This window comes from Rhinatrema bivittatum, chromosome 19 (assembly GCF_901001135.1).
Source record: "Rhinatrema bivittatum chromosome 19, aRhiBiv1.1, whole genome shotgun sequence".
Classification (NCBI taxonomy): Eukaryota; Metazoa; Chordata; class Amphibia; order Gymnophiona; family Rhinatrematidae; genus Rhinatrema; species Rhinatrema bivittatum.
This window is the reverse complement of record NC_042633.1, coordinates 16,264,089-16,283,831: the sequence shown is the minus strand read 5'-3', so window position 1 is coordinate 16,283,831 and position 19,743 is coordinate 16,264,089. Positions and strand designations below refer to the sequence as shown.

Genomic DNA, 19,743 nt, shown 5'->3' with positions numbered 1-19,743 from the left:
CCCCATCTCCTGTGATCTGAAAATGCAAAGCCCTTTAAATCCAGAACATTTACTTACTGATGCTGGGGTCCTTCATGGTTTCTTTCCCCTCCAGCTCCCAGTGCTGAGGGAAATATTTCTCATCTTCCTTCTTAATCTTGAATACAACATCGGGATTAAGAATTGAACAACCTGTCAATAAAGATAGCAAAATTGCATTTAAATTTTTTTTGTCCAGCCCTGGGAGCTTTCATCTGTTTCTTGCTGTGAGGGAGGGATGTGTGAGTGTGAGAGAGTGAGAGAGTGTGAGTGTGAGAGAGTGTGAATGAGAGAGAGAATGTGAGAGAGAGAGAGAGAGTGTGAGAGAGTGTGAGTGTGAGAGTGTGAGTGTAGAGACAGTTGAGGCTGACACTTGATTAAGGTTAAACCTTGGAGGGTTTCTGGTGCAGTCATTTCTATTCCTGACCCTCCTAGCTGGAGGCATTGCAGGTGCCAGTGCTCTCTGCCAGCAGGAGCCTTCCTAGATAGGGGGCATCCCAGCTTCTTATTAGGAGCATCTGAGAAAGAGTTCTCTTTATTTACATATTTTTTTTAATTCTGCTTTTCGGCACTTCGACGCAGATTACATGCAGGTACTGTAGTATTTCCCTATCCCCAGAGGGCTTACAATCTAACAGGGTCATTTATCATTTCGCGTTAGGGCCCTTATCACGCGAGACAAATACCGCATCTCAAAATGCGTATGAAACGTGAAAATCGGTATTCCAGTGGGAGGAGTTTGGGCAGAGGAAATGGGAGTCTGCTAGCGCGGCGTGCGAATTGGTAACGCATACTATCGCGGGATTTAACACGGGAAATAACTACGCCTTTTTTTTCTTTGTGGTACGGTGAAGAAAGTATTTATCTCGATAAAAACAAGAAATCAAAATGGCCACACCCACCAGGACTTCCCGGCCCAATAAAAAACGCCTATTTCACCAGGTTTACCTTCCCAAACCATTATGCTCGTGGCCAGTGTAACTGTTGCAGCATACTGGATGCGTCGGCAGACTCGCCGTGGACAAGTTCAACTGGGACCACAACAACCTCAAGAACAGGCCAGGCCAGTTCCAAGCCCTCCTAGGGAAGTGCGTGGGCCCGACAGGGTGACCGGCGCGCAGTAGATACAGGGAGCGCATCTTTCCTCCACGGACATCCTTGCTGGGCACGCCAGAGGACTACGTGGTTTGCAGGCATCGCCTCAGCTCTCGGGCTCTCCTGCAATTACAGGAAGGAATCCGAGGGGATCTGGATCCGGCCACCGATAGGCCCCACCCCGTGCCAGGCCTCACCAAACTGTTAGGCACCCTGCATTTCACGGCAAGCTCCTTCCAAATTACAGTAGGGATGTCCCAAACCACGTTTCCCCCATTGTCTGAACCAGGTCATTGCCTCCTCTGAGAGTTGCCACTCTCCGGGTTCCAACTGCTGACTGCCAAGGAAATCCACTCGCACATTGTCCATTTTCGCTATGCGAGAAGCCGCTGACAGCGCCAGATGCTGCTCCACCCAGAGGGACAACTCCTGGCTGCCTGAGCTACCGCCCGACTCTTGGGTCCATCCCGTCGGTTGATGTGAGCCTCCATCGTTGCATCGTCTGACAGGACTCTCACAGGCTTGTCCCTCAGAGGCAGAAACACCTGCTATGCCCCTCTCACTGCCCTCGTTTCTAGGTGGCTGATGGACCACAACACTTCCTCTGCCGACCACAGATCCTGAACAGACCGGTCCTGCTCCCCACCCAGAAAGACTGGCGTCTGTGGTAACAGCTCTCCAGTCCGGAACCTCCAAGTCCACTCCTTGACTCAACTTCTCCCGTACAAGTCACCGTGAGAGGCTGGACCTGGCCAACTCCCGAAAGGAAGCACCAGGTGAAACTGCCCCGACCATGGATTCCAGCGGGAAAGCAACGCTGACTGCAGAGGTTGCATATGAGCGAATGCCCACAAAATTGTGAACCACACATTGACAAATATTTCTAATTTATTGAAGCATGAGCTTTTGTCAGATGCATCAAGTGTAGTACAAGCAATGGCTAATATATAGGGATGGGGGGTGAAGAGGATACAGAAAGAAGAGAAGGCATTGGATAAGGCAGGACATGGTGTGGAGAGAGGGTTAACAGCATTCTAGTACAGCCTACTGACAACTGAGGTAAGTGTGAAAGAACAGGAAACATAGATAGTTGTAGTGAGTCATGAAGCCATTGTCTCTGTTCACACCTAGGGTGATGGTGTTAAGTGTTTTGTCCAGCAGGTTGGGCTGGAGTGTTCTTTTGAAGTTCCTATGTAGGGCAGCCAAGTTGCCATAGAACCATATGAGGCTGTTTATTGGCAGCTAGGTGATGACAGGATGGGTAATCCTCAGTATTTCTGAAGTAGTGTGAAGAAATGTAGTCCTTGAAAGCTTGTGAAAAGCTTCAACAGGAAAAGCATTGCTGAGCTAATAATTATGATTTGCAATATTTGTATCCATGGATGTTGGTTACAGATGAACTTGCTAATTTTGTCCCCTGAAGAAGCCTATCCATAGGTGACACAAAGGTTCCTTTGCCTGTATAAAGCACACTGTTGTTGACTCATTTGGGAATAATTCTACTAAGTATATTATTTTCAAATTCCTCATTTGAAAGATGTGAGCTTGTTCACTCATCTACTCCATATATTGATGATAAGTTATATTGCATATAATGATGTATTAATGATCTGTTTTATTTTATTGTATGAATTAGTGTGTATACATGGGTATATGAAAGAAAGCGTGGGAGTGAATGTGAGTTTTATCTTGTTGGTAATTATATTGGGAGATATAGAGTAGTTATGTATATTAAGATTTACATTATGTAATAATTTATCTCATCTCTTGGGATCTGCTGATTACGTGGATATTATGTAAAACTGGTTGAGATACAGTGAATAATTCATGATAAACTTGTGTTAATTATTGCATGTTATCTGCTTTCTCATGACACATATTGCCTTTAATGATGGGAGAGATTTATTCCCACATACCTTGTTAATAACACTGGTCAGACAAAACGCTTCCGAAATCTGGGACACTAAGAGCAAAACTGAGGCTTCAAATTGTTGGATTGGCGCTACTGGGTCAGTATATACGACCTTTGACTTGGGAACTGCGGAGGAGAAGGGAGTTAAGAAGGGAAAGGATCTCGAATTAAAGCAGAAATGACCAATATACATCTTTGAATCTAGGAATAAGTCTATGACTGGGTTGGAAATTGCTTGCGTTTTGCGCACAGCAAGGCCATGAGAAAACTAAAGCAGCCTTCAAGAACATCGGTGCTAAAATGTCCAAGGTTAAGATAAGCTAAGATAAAGGAAGGTGTCTGCTGGCACTCAAATTCGTGAACTTCTTCAAGATGTGCATTCAACCGTGCATTGCGTGGCAAGGAAAAGATGGCGTGGAAAGGCTTCCAGTTAGCGGGAACTACAAGGAGTTGATGGAAAACCTCTGCAAGGCATACAAACGCCTTGGCTGCAACGTCACTAAAGACACGGTTTCTGCACGCTCAACCAGATGTTTTCTACCAATGCGAGAAACGAGCGACGAGCATGGCGAGCGACTGCACCAGGACACTGCCGCAATGGAAAAATGGTATCAGGGCAAACGAAGCCCATCGATGCTTGCAGACTCTTGCTGGACAGTGACAAGAGATGCTCCATTTAATGACTACAAGAGTCAACCAAGAAGAGCCGAACTGGGCTGCACAGAGAGAGGAATAACCAGTAAGAAAAAGGAAGTGATATTCCCCTTGTACAGGGCCTTAGTGAGGCCTCACCTGGAGTACTGTGTTCAGTTCTGGAGACCTCATCTCAGAGGAGACAGAGACAGGATGGAGGCAGTCCAGAAAAGGGAGACCAAATTGGTGAGGGACCTGTATGAGAAGACCTATGAGGAGAGGCTGAGGGATCTAAATATGTATAAACCTGGAGGAGAGGAGGAGCAGGGAGATAGGATACAGAGCTTCAGATACTTGAGAGGTTTTAATGATGCATAAGAACATAAGAAAATGACATACTGGGTCAGACCAAGGGTCCATCAAGCCAGCATCCTGTTTCCAACAGTGGCCAATCCAGGCCATAAGAACCTGGCAGTACCCAAAAACTAAGTCTATTCCATGTTACCATTGCTAATGGCAGTGGCTATTCTTTGAGTGAACTTAATAGCAGGTAATGGACTTCTCCTCCAAGAACTTATCCAATTCTTTTTTAAACACAGCTATACTAACTGCACTAACCACATCCTCTGGCAACAAATTCCAGAGTTTAATTGTGCGTTGAGTAAAAATAACTTTCTCCGATTAGTTTTAAATGTGCCCCATGCTAACTTCATTGAGTGCCCCCTAGTCTTTCTACTATCCGAAAGAGTAAATAACCGATTCACATCTACCCGTTCTAGACCTCTCATGATTTTAAACACCTCTATCATATCCCCCCTCAGTCGTCTCTTCTCCAAGCTGAAAAGTCCTAACCTCTTTAGTCTTTCCTCATAGGGAAGTAGTTCCATTCCCCTTATTTTGGTAGCCCTTCTCTGTACCTTCTCCATCGCAATTATATCTTTTTTGAGATGCGGCGACCAGAATTGTACACAGTATTCAAGGTGCGGTCTCACCATGGAGCGATACAGAGGCATTATGACATTTTCCGTTTTATTCACCATTCCCTTTCTAATAATTCCCAACATTCTGTTTGCTTTTTTGACTGCCGCAGCACACTGAACTGACGATTTCAATGTGTTCCCTGTACGTACCAGGATCAGTCCAGACGGTGGGTTATGTCCCCCGTCCAGCAGATGGAGTCAGAACAGATTTCGAGGGACGTCACCAGTAAGAGCCAGTGCTCCCTCTGCTGGAGCTCAGTATCTTTCTGACTCCAGCAGATGAGAGTTGGGGGGATCTCGGCTCCCCCACACTGACAGGGTTTTCAGGTTTTCTTCTTTCTTTCTCTCTTTTCCTGTCACCTATTTGTATGGTCTTAGTATTGCTTTTGAATAAAGTTAAAGTTTTGTAAAAAAAAAAAAAAAAAAAAAAATATTTGTGCCCCAGCTTTGGAGGCGTGTCTTGCTTTCTGCCTTCTCTGCTTCAGCTTGCTTCATCGCGTGTGGTAAGTTTTGGGGGTTTTTTGTCTCTGTTGTGGTTCTTTTTCAGGTTTTTTTCTTCCTTCCCGCAGCTCTTTGGAGTCCCGTGGCGGCCGGGGGTCCTGGTTACGCCACGTGGTGGAAATCGATCCCGCGGCTCAGAGGCCTGTTTTTCGCGGCTTTTTGGCCGCCGGGGTTTTTTTATCGCAGCTGCTGGGATTTCGTGAGGCGGGTTGTGCAGGCCCTCCGCCCCCCCCCCCCCCCCCCCCCCGCGGCACCTCGTAGTGCCGTCAGGCCCCCCCCCCCCCCCCGAGCCCTTTTTTTTCTTTGATTTCCCCAGCTTTGGTCATGCCGCAGCCGTCCCGATGCGCGACCTGCGGCGAGCCAGGGTCCCGGATCTCGCGGGAGGGGATCTGTGCGAGGTGTCTCCCGGGTGGAGAAGGCACCTCGCAGCCGCTCGGTTCTTTTTCGGGCCTCCCCTCCCCCCGGCAAGGGCGGCGCGGGCCGGCCACGTCGCCGCCATTGGCGGGAACGGTGGCCATGTTGCTGGCACAGCACGTTGCTGTGGCAGAGGAGGTTTTGGAGCGGAGGGATTTTCGGGAGGTTTCTCCTGCGAATTTATCCCCGGAGGGGGGCTTTCCAGTTCCTGAGACGCCGGATGTTTCCTCCTCGGGCCCCCCTCCCAGCTTCCCGCGTTTTTCGCCGGAATTTATACTCCTCATGCACAGCGCGTATCTGCAGGGGCTGGGGGTCCCCGGGGGTCCCTCCCCTCCCCCTGCGCCCCCACCGGCCAAGACCCCTCGGGTCTCCTTGGCCCCCCCTGGTGCGCCCCCCAACCTTGTGGGGCCGGTTTCAGGGGCCCAGGGTCCGCTCCCTCGGCCTCGGGTTGCACAGGGCACCTCGGGAGCGATCTCGCCAGAGGGGAGGACTTCCCCTGATCCTCTGGACCCTGCGCTGTCGGAGTTACCTCCCGAGGGGGACGATCCGCTGGCGCTTCGTATTTTCCAAAAGGATGAACTGAATGACCTGATTCAACAGATCCTCCTGGAACTGGATCTCGACCCTCCCCCGGATCCACCGCTTCCGGTGGCGCCCGCAGTCACCACATCGGCCAGGAAAGGGGATCCGGTCCTCGCAGCGCTTCGCCCTAGGCCTCGGGCTTTTCCCATCCATGAGTCGTTCCTGCAGCTCCTCACCAGGGAGTGGGATGCTCCTGAAGCCTCGTTAAAGGTCTCTCGGGCCATGGAAAAGTTGTATCCGCTGCCGGAAGATTTCTTGGACCTTATCAAGGTTCCCAAGGTAGATTCGGCCGTTTCGGTGGTCACCAAGAGGACGACGATTCCAGTCACCGGTGGTACGGCGCTCCGGGACACCCAGGACTGCAAGTTGGAAGTCTTTTTAAAGCGGGTGTTTGAAGTGTCTGCCTTGGGCATGCGGGCGGTGATGTGTACCTCGCTGGCTCAGCGGGCCAGTCTCCGATGGGTCCAACAACTGCTCACTTCACAATCGCTACCCCCGGACGAAGCCGCTCAGGCTGACCGCTTGGAGGCTGCCATAGCCTATGGGGCTGATGCCCTCTATGACCTGTTCCGAGTCCAAGCACGGTCCATGGTCTCGGTGGTGGCGGCCAGGCGGCTCCTTTGGCTCCGCAACTGGGCGGCTGATGCCTCTTCTAAGTCAAGTTTGGGTTCTTTGCCTTTCCGAGGCAAGTTCCTTTTTGGAGATGACTTGGACCAGCTCATCAAATCGCTAGGGGAGAATGCGGTTCACAGGCTTCCTGAAGACAGATATCGTCCCTCCAGGGCGTTCGCTGCTACCCGGACCAGATCCAGAGCGCAGAGGCGCTATAGATCCTATAGGCAGCCGGGGGCCCGCGCTGTCTCCTCCAGACCCCAGCCTTGGTCCCGGTCCTTTCGGGGGCGGCGACCCGCCCGTGACGGCTCTGGGCAGGGCAATCCCCCGCCTAAGTCATCCCAATGATGCCAGGTGCGCCCACTCCTCCACTCCCAGAATAGGGGGTCGACTAGCGGAATTCTACGAGGAGTAGGTGAGGATATCCGCAGACCAGTGGGTCCTGGACACTATAAGAGACGGCTACGCATTGGAGTTTGTCCGTCCTCCCAGGGACCGGTTCATCTTCTCCCCCTGCGGCTCAGATCTCAAGAGAGCGGCGGTACAACAGACTCTGGATCGGCTGCAGAGCATAGGAGCCATTGCTCCTATGCTCTGCAGCCGAGTAGATGGAATAATGACCCAAGCCCACCTTCGGAGAGGTGGGCTTGGGTCATTATTCCATCTACTTCGTTGTACCGAAAAAAGACGGTTCCTCATGGCCCATCCTCGATCTGAAGGAAGTCACAAATCTCTGCGAGTCAGCCGGTTCCGCATGGAGACCCTCCGATCGGTGATCGCGGCAGTTCACCGGGGGGGAGTTCCTGGCCTCTCTGGACTTGACGGAGGCCTACTTGCATATTCCCATCCTGCGGGCGCATCGTCGTTATCTCCGCTTCAAGATCCTGGATCGACACTTCCAATTCACGGCTCTCCCGTTCGGCTTGGCGACGGCACCACGGACCTTCACGAAGATCATGGTGGTCGTGGCAGCGGCCCTACGCAGGGACGGAATATTAGTCCACCCCTATCTGGACGATTGGCTGATTCGAGCGAAGTCCTTCGCCCACGAACAAGAATCGGTAGCCTGGGTGGTCCAGGTTCTACAATCCCTGGGATGGGTTGTGAACTTCTCCAAAAGTTCTCTGGTTCCTTCTCAGCGACTGGACTTCCTGGGTGCCAGCTTCAACACGCTGCAGGGCAAGGTGTTCTTGCGCCTGGACAAGGCTCAGTCGTTGGGGGAGCATGTCTGTCGTTTTTCAGCTTTACTGGAGCCCACCTCCTGGGATTACCTACAGTTGCTGGGGGTGATGGCGTCCACCATCGATATGGTGCCCTGGGCTTTTGCGCATCTGCGCCCTCTGCAGGCGTCCCTTCTCTCCAGGTGGAAGCCGGTGTCTCAGGATTATCAGGTGATCCTTCCTCTCCCTCAGGTCGCCAGGGCCAGTCTGGACTGGTGGCTGGTCCCGGCGAATCTGGCTCAGGGAGTCTCCCTCGAGGTGCCCGATTGGGTGGTAGTCACCACCGATGCCAGCCTCATGGGCTGGGGCGCCGTCTGCGACCGGAGCGCAACGCAGGGGACGTGGTCCCCAACGGAAGCGAAGTGGCCGATCAACCGGCTGGAGACCAGGGTGGTGCGGCTGGTGCTACAACGGTTCCTCCCCCTGGTTCAGAACAAAGAAGTGCGGATCCTCTCCGACAACGCCACCACGGTGGCCTATATCAATCGACATGGAGGCACAAGAAGCAAACATGTCTCCCTCGAGTCGACCCTCCTAATGGCATGGGCGGAACAGCATCTCGTCAGGCTCGCGGCTTCGCACATCGCCGGGGTAGACAATATTCAGGCGGACTTTCTCAGTCGACAACAACTGGATCCCGGCGAATGGGCGCTCTCCGACGCGGCGATGCGGTTAGTGATTCAGCGGTGGGGTGCCCCGCACGTCGATTTGATGGCTACGGCCGCCAATGCCAAGGCACCTCGGTTCTTCAGTCGCCGGAGGGAACGCGGCGCGGAGGGGGTGGATGCCCTTGCCCTCCCATGGCCGGCTCATCAGCTGCTCTACGTCTTTCCGCCGTGGCCCCTGGTGGGCAAAACTCTCCGCAGGATAGAAAATCATCAAGGGCCTGTGGTCCTCGTCGCTCCGGAGTGGCTGCGCAGGCCTTGGTTTGCGGACCTCCTCCAGTTGGCGGTGGACGGACCGCTTCGGCTCGGTCATCTTCCTCGTCTACTACACCAGGGTCCAGTATATTTCGACCAGGCCGAACTCTTTTGTCTTGCGGCATGGCTTTTGAACGGCGCCGCCTTCGACGCAGGGGCTACCCGGAGGCGGTAGTTTCTACTATGCTGTGGGCCCGGAAGTCTTCTACTTCGGTTGCTTATGTACGAGGTCTCCCTGCGCACTGTGCCTTCGTTTCTTCCGAAGGTAGTCTCGTCTTTTCACTTGAATCAGACGGTGGAACTGCCGTCCTTTGGACCCAGCGAGCCTAGGTCTCTTCGTCTTTTGGATGTCAAACGCACATTGCGTCACTATCTGGAAGTGACCAACGACTTCCGGCTCTCCGATCATCTCTTCGTCCTCTGGTCGGGTCCGAAGAAGGGGTTCCAGGCCTCGAAGACGACGATTTCTCGTTGGCTTAAAGAAGCTATCTCGGTATCCTACATTGGAGCAGGCCGAACTCCGCTTAGCGGAGTTATCGCTCACTCGACCCGCTCACAAGCTGCGTCGTGGGCGGAAACTCGCTCTGTCTCTTCTCAGGAGATATGCCGAGCAGCGACGTGGAAGTTGCTGCATACTTTTTCCAGACATTATCGACTACACCTGGCGTCGTCCTCCATGGGACATTTTGGTGGCCAGGTTCTCCGAGCAGGGCTTTCAGGGGCCCACCTGATTTAGGGAAGCTTTGGTACATCCCACCGTCTGGACTGATCCTGGTACGTACAGGGAAAAGAAAATTATTCCTTACCTGCTAATTTTCGTTCCTGTAGTACCAAGGATCAGTCCAGACGCCCACCACCTTGGGATCTTTTGCTTCTGCTCGGGTCTGCTTACTGTCGATATATTCAGTCTTTGTTTCTTATCTCTGTTTCACAGCTCCCTACAAGTTGGGTGCCTTTCCGCTCGTTGGCGGTTTATTATTGTTATCTATGGTTAGTGCCTGGGTTTCAGGTATGTTTGAGTAACTTGATTCAAATCCTCTTGGGTCTTTGGGCTTTGCTATACGTGGTACTGAGCTCCAGCAGAGGGAGCACTGGCTCTTACTGGTGACGTCCCTCGAAATCTGTTCTGACTCCATCTGCTGGACGGGGGACATAACCCACCGTCTGGACTGATCCTTGGTACTACAGGAACGAAAATTAGCAGGTAAGGAATAATTTTCTTTTATCCACTATGACGCCTAGATCTCTTTCTTGGGTTGTAGCACCTAATATGGAACCTATCATTGTGTAATTATAGCATGGGTTATTTTTCCCTATATGCATCACCTTGCACTTATCCACATTAAATTTCATCTGCCATTTGGATGCCCAATTTTCCAGTCTCACAAGGTCTTCCTGCAATTTATCACAATCCGCTTGTGATTTAACTACTCTGAACAATTTTGTGTCATCTGCAAATTTGATTATCTCACTCATCGTATTTCTTTCCAGATCATTTATAAATATATTGAAAAATAAGGGTCCCAATACAGATCCCTGAGGCACTCCACTGTCCACTCCCTTCCACTGAGAAAATTGTCCATTTAATCCTACTCTCTGTTTCCTGTCTTTTAGCCAGTTTGCAATCCACGAAAGGACATCGCCACCTATCCCATGACTTTTTACTTTTCCCAGAAGCCTCTCATGAGGAACTTTGTCAAACGCCTTCTGAAAATCCAAGTATACTATATCTACCGGTTCACCTTTATCCACATGTTTATTAACTCCTTCAAAAAAGTGAAGCAAATTTGTGAGGCAAGACTTGCCCTGGGTAAAGCCATGCTGAGTTTGTTCCATTAAACCATGTCTTTCTATATGTTCTGTGATTTTGATGTTTAGAACACTTTCCACTATTTTTCCTGGCACTGAAGTTAGGCTAACTGGTCTGTAGTTTCCCGGATCACCCCTGGAGCCCTTTTTAAATATTGGGGTTACATTTGCTATCCTCCAGTCTTCAGGTACAATGGATGATTTTAATGATAAGTTACAAATTTTTACTAATAGGTCTGAAATTTCATTTTTTAGTTCCTTCAGAACTCTGGGGTGTATACCATCCGGTCCGGGTGATTTACTACTCTTCAGTTTGTCAATCAAGCCTACCACATCTTCTAGGTTCACCGTGATTTGATTCAGTCCATCTGAATCATTACCCATGAAAACCTTCTCCATTACGGGTACCTCCCCAACATCCTCTTCAGTAAACACCGAAGCAAAGAAATCATTTAATCTTTCCGCGATGGCCTTATCTTCTCTAAGTGCCCCTTTAACCCCTCGATCATCTAACGGTCCAACTGACTCCCTCACAGGCTTTCTGCTTCGGATATATTTTAAAAAGTTTTTACTGTGAGTTTTTGCCTCTACAGCCAACTTCTTTTCAAATTCTCTCTTAACCTGTCTTATCAATGTCTTACATTTAACTTGCCAATATTTATGCTTTATCCTATTTTCTTCTGTTGGATCCTTCTTCCAATTTTTGAATGAAGATCTTTTGGCTAAAATAGCTTCTTTCACCTCCCCTTTTAACCATGCCGGTAATCGTTTTGCCTTCTTTCCACCTTTCTTAATGTGTGCTATACATCTGGATTGTGCTTCTAGAATGGTATTTTTTAACATTGACAACGCCTCTTGGACATTTTTTACTTTTGTAGCTGCTCCTTTCAGTTTTTTTCTAACAATTTTTCTCATTTTATCAAAGTTTCCCTTTTGAAAGTTTAGCACGAGAGCCTTGGATTTGCACACTGTTCCTCTTCCAGTCATTAAATCAAATTTGATCATATTATGATCACTATTGCCAAGCGGCCCCACCACCTTTACCTCTTTCACCAAGTCCTGTGCTCCACTGAGAATTAGATCTAAAATTGCTCCCTCTCTCGTCGGTTCCTGAACCAATTGCTCCATAAAGCTATCATTTATTCCATCCAGGAAAGTTATCTCTCTAGCGTGACCCGATGATACATTTACCCAGTCAATATATGGGTAATTGAAGTCTCCCATTATTACTGCACTACCAATTTGGTTAGCTTCCCTAATTTCTCTTAGCATTTCACTGTCCGTCTCACCATCTTGACCAGGTGGACGGTAGTATACCCCTATCACTATAGTCTTCCCCGACACAGAAGGGATTTCTACCCATAAAGATTCAATTTTGTATTTAGTCTCATGCAGGATGTTTATTGTTTATCCTGTTGGACTCTATGCCATCCCGGACATAAAAGCGCCACACCTCCTCCCGAGTGCTCCTCTCTGTCATTGCGATATAATTTGTATCCCGGTATAGCACTGTCCCATTGGTTATCCTCTTTCCACCATGTCTCTGAGATGCCAATTAAGTCTCTGTCATCATTCACTGCTATACTTTCTAATTCTCCCATCTTACTTCTTAGACTTCTGGCATTAGCATACAAACATTTCAAAGTTTGTTTTTTGTTTGTATTTTCATTCTGCTTTTTAATTGATAGGGATAAGTTAGAATTTTTTAGCTCAGGTGAGTTTTTAGTTACAGGCACTTGGACTGCTTTTCTTATTATTGGAACCTCACTGTCGGGATGCCCTAATTCTAATGCATCATTAGTATCCTTTAAAGATACCTCTCTCCGAACCATGCACTGCTGAGTGACTGTCGGCTTTCCCCTTTGTTCTAGTTTAAAAGCTGCTCCATCTCCTTTTTAAAGGTTAGCGCCAGCAGTCTGGTTCCACCCTGGTTAAGGTGGAGCCCATCCCTTCGGAAGAGACTCCCCCTTCCCCAAAAGGTTCCCCAGTTCCTAACAAAACTGAATCCCTCTTCCTTGCACCATCGTCTCATCCACGCATTGAGACTCAGGAGCTCTGCCTGCCTCTGGGGACCTGCGCGTGGAACAGGGAGCATTTCAGAGAATGCTACCCTGGAGGTTCTGGATTTAAGCTTTCTACCTAAGAGCCTAAATTTGGCTTCCAGAACCTCCCTCCCACATTTTCCTATGTCGTTGGTGCCCACATGTACTACAACAGCCGGCTCCTCCCCAGCACTGTCTAAAATCCTATCTAGGTGACGCGTGAGGTCCGCCACCTTCGCACCAGGTAGGCATGTTACCAGGCAATCCTCACACCCACCAGCCACCCAGCTATCTACATTCCTAATAATCGAATCACCAACTATGACGGCCGACCTAACCCTTCCCTCCTGGGCAGTAGGCCTTGGGGAGATATCCTCAGTGCGAAAGGACAATGCATCACCTGGAGAGCAGGTCCTTGCTACAGGATTCTTTCCTGCTGCACCAGGTTGATGCTCTCCAATCATGAGACCTTCTTCCTCCAAGGCAGCACCAGGGCTGCCAGTCTGAAGTTGGGACTTGACTACTATGTCCCTGAAGGTCTCATCTATATACCTCTCTGTCTGCCTCAGCTCCTCCAGGTCTGCCACTCTAGCCTCCAAAGATCGGACTCGTTCTCTGAGTCCGTATATGTGAGTTCTCTGAGTTGTATATGTGCATCGCATGCACATATACAACTTCTCACCGGTGGGTAAAAAATCATACATGTGACACTCGATGCAAAGACTGGGAAGCCCCCCCTCTTGCTGCTGGACTGCTGCCTTCATCTCAATTTTGATCAGTTCCTAGTTAAGTTTTAGGTTGCTATGGGAGTAGGAATGTGTCTAACGTCCTTTAAATGTATTAGTGAATTCACTATGTGTCTGGTAGTGGCCTACCGGGGTCTGATTGAATTCTCAATAAAGTTTTTGTTGATTTTTTTTTTTTGTGAACGTGGCACCTGCCTATAAATTAAGGGATGAGCTAGGGGTGGGTGGGCGAGGGGTGGGAGGGTTGGGAAATACAAACAGTCTAACTTCAGTTAGACAATCGACAAACTTTTCACTTTGGAAAGAAATCAGTAGAACTAGGGGTCACGTAGTGAAACTCCAGGGAGGAAGACTCATAACCAATGTCAGGAAATATTTCTTCACGGAGAGGGTGGTGGAGGCCTGGAATGCCCTTCCGGAGGAGGTGGTGAAGACAGAAACAGTGAAAGATTTCAGAGGGGCAAGGGATAAGCACTGCGGGTCCCTAAAGGCTCGAGGATGGAAGTGAGGAAAAGAGTGCATGGGGGTAACTTGCTGGTGTGGCGATGACTACCCTTAACCAATAAGCCTTGATGCTTTGGATGCAACTTCAACATTGCTCTCTGCTTCAAAGGCAAGGAAAAGGGGGAATGGGATTCAGATCGCAACCAAAGGCCCCGACTTTTATGTTCTGGGGAACTGATAACCATGGGGATAACCTAAAAGGAGCAGCAATTACTACCCTTAACCAATAAACCTTGATGTAATTCATTTAACTGCAACTTGCTCTATGCTTTGATGTGGGGGGGGGGGGGGGGGAGGGGCAGGAAAGTGAAATGGGATTCAGACAATCGACACGAGCCCTGACTTTTAGTATCTGGGGTACTGACATGCAGACATAAGAGAAGTAATACAGGACTGCTCTATAGCCAAGTCCATAAGCAAAGCTCGTCCAGCAGCGCTGTCTGAATTTTCAAGAAGGCTCCTCCCTCAGTGAAAATGCTAGCAGTAAATATTTTATGGGTTATCCTAAGGCTTGGGGATAACTGCACGGAGCAGCAGTTGCTACCCTTAAAAGAAACTTGGGGCTAAGCTGCATGGCACAGCAAATAGTACCATAAGAAGCTTGCTGGGCAGACTGGATGGACCATTTGGTCCATTTCTACCGTCATTATTGTGTGACTATGTAGCCCATTTATATGTTTTCCATTTCATGTGGCTCATTTCATGCTGTTGCATGGGGCAGTTTCTCTAAATGGGTTTATTTTGTGCATATCTTCACAAGACTCAACATCATTCATAAAGCAGGTTAGGTTAGGCATGATCTCAGTCTCTCAAATTTACAGTTAATGCCCTTGTCATTGTGCCAAAGAGACTCCTCCTAAAGTTCATCAGGTGTCATTTTCACAGATAACATATCAGGGTGTGCTTGGAAATTCCTCTAAATCAGGCCACTGTGGATACTTTCAAGCTTCCTTACAGCACATATACGACTGAAACATTTACCACAGACAAAACAGATAAATAGTTTCTCATCAGTGTGAACTTTTTTGTGGCTTTTAAGACTAGACGGATGAGTGAAACATTTGTCACATTCAGAACATTTAACTAGTTTCTCATCTATATGGATTCTTTTGTGTAGTAGTAAGGAAAATCTTTGAATAAAACATTTCTCTCATCAGAACAATTAAATGGTTTCTCAGCCGTATGAAATTGTTTGTGGTTATTAAGATTAGATTTAAGAGAAAAACATTCACCACAGTGAAAACATTCAAATGGTATGTTGCCAATGTGGATTTGTGTGTGTTTTTTTAAGATTAAGTATCAATAAGAAACATTTGTCACATTCAGAACATTTAATTGGTTTCTCGCTCATGAATTCTTTCATGTCTACTTAAAACACATTTCAGACTGAAACATTTACCACATTCAGAACACTTAAATGGTTTCTCACCAGTATGAATTTGTGTGCGCTGTCTCCAAGATTTTTTAAAACTAAAACATTTATTACAAACAGAACATTTAAAAGTTTCTCACTTCTATGAACTCTTTTGTGGCAATCAAGACTAGCTATTTGAGCAAAACATTTCTCACATTCAGAACACTTAAATGGTTTTTCTCCAGTGTAGATTCTTGTGTGTTGTCTCAAAGATTTTTTAAAACTAAAACATTTATTACAAACGGAACATTTAAATGGTTTCTCACCAGTGTGCATTCTGCTGTGCTTTTCAAGATAAGATTTCTGAATGAAACATTTGTCACATTCAGAACATTTAAATCGTTTCTCCCCTGTTAGAACTCTTTTTTGATTTGTAAGATTAGATTGCTGAGGGAAACATTTATCCTGTTCAGAACACGTAAATTAATTCTCTCCTTTGTGACTTCTCTGATGAACTGTAAGCCAGGATCTATATCTGAAATGTTTCTCACATTCAGAACACTTTAAATGTTTGTCTTGGCTGTGAATGTTTTCATTCTCTCTTGGGTCTGACTTCTTAGTAAACCTCTCCTGCCATTCAGGGCACCTAAATGGTCTTTCCCCCGAGTGAACTTTTACATGTTGCTCCAGCTCAGCTCGGAAGAAAAAGTATTTTTCACACCGAGTGCACGTTACTGGTTAATTTTTTAGCTGAATTTTTCCATGTGCTGAAAGTTTTGTATTTGTAGCAGTTCTTTTCTCCTCTTCAGTACTTGTAAATATTTTTTACTTTCTGTGATATTGTTGGATAGATGTGTGACTTGTTCTCTCAGGGAACTTGTTCCCACATTCAATAATTTCTTGCTGGTCAACAGATTGTAAGTTTGTGGTGAAGTTTGCTGAAGTGTCAGCAATTTGAAATGGTATCTCTTCTTCACTCAGTCTCTGAGTTTCCTCATGATTTGGGCAGAGGATGAAATTTCTCCCTCGTTCAGAACATGCATATGGACTCTCTCCTTTTTGGACTACTTCTTTCCCCCTGGGTGATGTTACTCTACTGATACCTCCTGGATACTCAGCTGAAGGTCCTGGGCTGCCTCTGGAGGGGTCGCTCTCTTTCCATTCCTCCGTCTGCTGCCCATCACACATTCTCTGCCTCTCACTATTATTCCTGAATCCATCTTCTGGTGGATAAAAGTGAGAGTATGATCATTAAGTTTACAGCAATGGAGGGGGACGTATATAGGGAGATAGCTCCATCTAATCACTGAACGGCATTAGGGTGGCTGTGGATCCCTATCATATATAATAGAGCCTGGTGCTGCTTGTAGACAGGTACAGGTGGGCAACAGCACATGAACAGAGGGGAACAGACCACGTCTGACCTCATCCTGCTGGTTCTGTGCCTCTCATCCTCACCTCCAGTCTCTGCACTGTTTCCCTTCCGCCATGTTCTCCTGAAGCCTAAGGGCGCGCGTGCAGCCCCGACTCAAGTACCAGCTGTGGCGCGAACCTCAGGGGCGTCCCCCTGAGATGACTTCATCTTCACCGGATACTTAAGGTCTCTCGTTTTGCTAGCTAATCAAGTTAGCTGCGGATGGGATTCGCTCTCCGCATACCTTGCTACTCTGCCTCCTCGGACTTTACCAGGGGTACCTGCTCCTCGGGGGCCTCGCTCTCTCTCTTGCTTTTCAGGTCGCAGTCTGGAACCGGTACTCGCTCCTCGAGGGCCCACGTTCCTGGACCTGCTACCGAATACTACTTCTGCCAGGAAGTCACCGCTGCCTACAACACCAGTGAGTTACCATCGCTCTCTCAGAGCTTTCCCTGGAACCAGGGACTCGCTCCTCGAGGGCCTACTTCATTCCAGCTCCGGGGCTGTTCCAAGGGACTATTGTGTGAGTGTTACCATCGAGGTTCTGTTCCTGAACTCTGCATACTCTGCCTACTCACTATCTCAGTTTCTCTACAGCTCTGCCATCCTGGGATCGCTGTTCCAGTGCCTGAGGGACTACAGCCCAGCCGGGCTCTTCCAGCTCACTACTGCCACCTCTGGTGGTTCACTATACTGTTTAATAAAAGAACTACTGTGTGTCTGTCTCCATCCTCTGAGCCTGACCGGTGGTCCCTCTCGGGACCTCCCCCCATGGGCGTGGTCATCTGCCACCGGCCCAAGGATCCACCCACAATTATCACAAATAATAACACTTGCAGACAGGTACAGGTGGGCAACACCCCATGAACTGAGGGGGAACAGACCACGTCTGACCTCATCCTGCTGGTTCTGTGCCTCTCATCCTCACCTCCAGTCTCTGCTCTGATTCCCTTCACTCTGACTGCAGTCACTCACCAAAAACTCTGCCACGCCCTGCTGGAGACCTGGAATTCATTCAGGACCCTGGTCCCTGAACCTCAGTCCTGTCAGCTTAAAGTTACTGAACTCTAATGACTTAGTAATGAGAATTTAACTGAGAGCCAGCATTAAAATTCACCTTCTATGTGGAACATTTGAAATTCTCATAAGCCAAAGACTGGGGGTCAATTCCCATAGAATGACCACACTAAAAAGGTGAAGAAAGATTCAATCACAAATCTTACACAATTTACTGTAATAATTTTTTTTGTAATTATTAATTTTATTGGAAGCTTAGGTAACAACTAAAGCAATTTAAGGCCATCAATAAACAGGTCAATTACAGTAGCACCAGAAATGGAGCTCCAATCCCCATTTTATATATCTCACAGAAATGACAGATCCATCCAGTACTAAGATAAGATTAATACCAGTGAGTTTTATACCCCTCCCCCCCCTTCCAGTATCCATAGAAACGTAGAAATGACGGCAGAAAAGGACCAAACGGTCCATCCAGTCTGCTCAGCAAGCCTCCCATGGGAGTCCCTGCTGCACCGTGCTGGTCACCCCCACACTTATCAGTTTCCCAGACCATCAAAGTCTGGGTCCTTGTTGGTTGCTGTCTGAGTCCAATTCCCCGTTACCCCTTGCCACGGAAGCAGAGAGCAATGCTGGAGTTGCCTCAATAGGATGAAGGCTTATTGGTTACGGGTAGTGACTGCCGCACCAGCAAGTTACCCCCATGCACTCTCTCCTTCATTCCCATCCTGGAGCCTTTAGGGACCCACAGTGCTTATCCCTTGCCCCTCTGAAATCTTTCACCGTTTCTGCCTTCACCACCTCCTCCGGAAGGGCATTCCAGGCATCCACCACCCTCTCCCTGAAGAAATATTTCCTGACGTTGGCTCTGAGTCGTCCTCCCTGGAGTTTCACTACGTGACCCCTAGTTCGACTGATTTCTTTCCAGCGGAGAAGGTTTGTCGTTGATTGTTCACCATTAATCCACTAATAATGGTTAACGTCTATCCGGTAGGTAGGCAAAACAAAACCTTTTAACGTTTTGAACTGAAAGAGGACCTTGAAGCTTACCCTCTTGATTTCCAAGCTTTTTACGGCCACCAAAATGTTTCAAAAACCATCGTCCATTTGTTTCTTATCTTCATAAAATGTTCTCACACATTCCCCCTTTTTCCAACCACTGATATCCTCTCTTCCTCTGAATGCCCCCCTCCAATAGTTCGCCGCCTCACATCCAGCTGCTAGAACGACTCCAAATAATTCCCATTTATCACGTTCCAACACAGGCGTCCTCTGGAACAGAATTAATGGGGTCTTTTGATACCTTTTGCCCCCGCCGTCCTATACAAATCGATTGACGGATCTTATCCGAAAATCCCACCAAACTCGGGGCACTCCTGCCGTACGGGCATGGAAGTACCTCGCAACCCCGCAGAGTCTCCCTACATCAATGCCCCCTCTCCAGGTACCAACTCGTGCAAACGAGCAGGGGTCAGACCGCAGTGAAAGTACATTACGTAAGGGAGCTTCTCCTCGGGGAAGGAAAGCACAAACCCACATCTTATCTCCTCAGGTAGGCTTCCCATTTATCCCACAGATCCTATCTCTTAAGGTAGGCAAAGAAAAACCGCTAAAAATAGTCGGCAAAAAAATCTTGGAATTGCCGAGACAGCCCACACATTTTGTTTAAGAACATTTTGCAACTTTGACACGGCTTGTTGCAATTGGTTATAATTACATAAACACCACCAATTGTTTTGGGGATTACAAAGCTACTCATTCTAAAGAGTTGAATTTGTTTTTATAAAAAAAGAAAAAAGAGAGACATATTATAGACCTATGATTGAACTCACTGGTCACAAAACCTTTGGTCAATAGACCTGTTTTGCCAGTTCTGAGGTCTTTGTCTCCTCTATACAAAATTAATTAAAAACAAAAAATACAAAAATTTATATAAAATACAATAGTTTAATAAAGTTTGTTTTTTAACA

General features: G+C 47.9%; 1 protein-coding gene across 1 annotated transcript in view; it reads right to left on the bottom strand.

Moving 5' to 3' along the window:
- Positions 1-19,743, bottom strand: part of LOC115080267 (zinc finger protein 845-like) — a 177,384-nt gene that overhangs the window by 153,762 nt on the left and 3,879 nt on the right. The window contains exon 7 of the mRNA XM_029584421.1: positions 58-171. Within this exon, the coding sequence (XP_029440281.1) occupies positions 58-171 (114 nt within the window). The remainder of the gene's footprint in view (positions 1-57; positions 172-19,743) is intronic.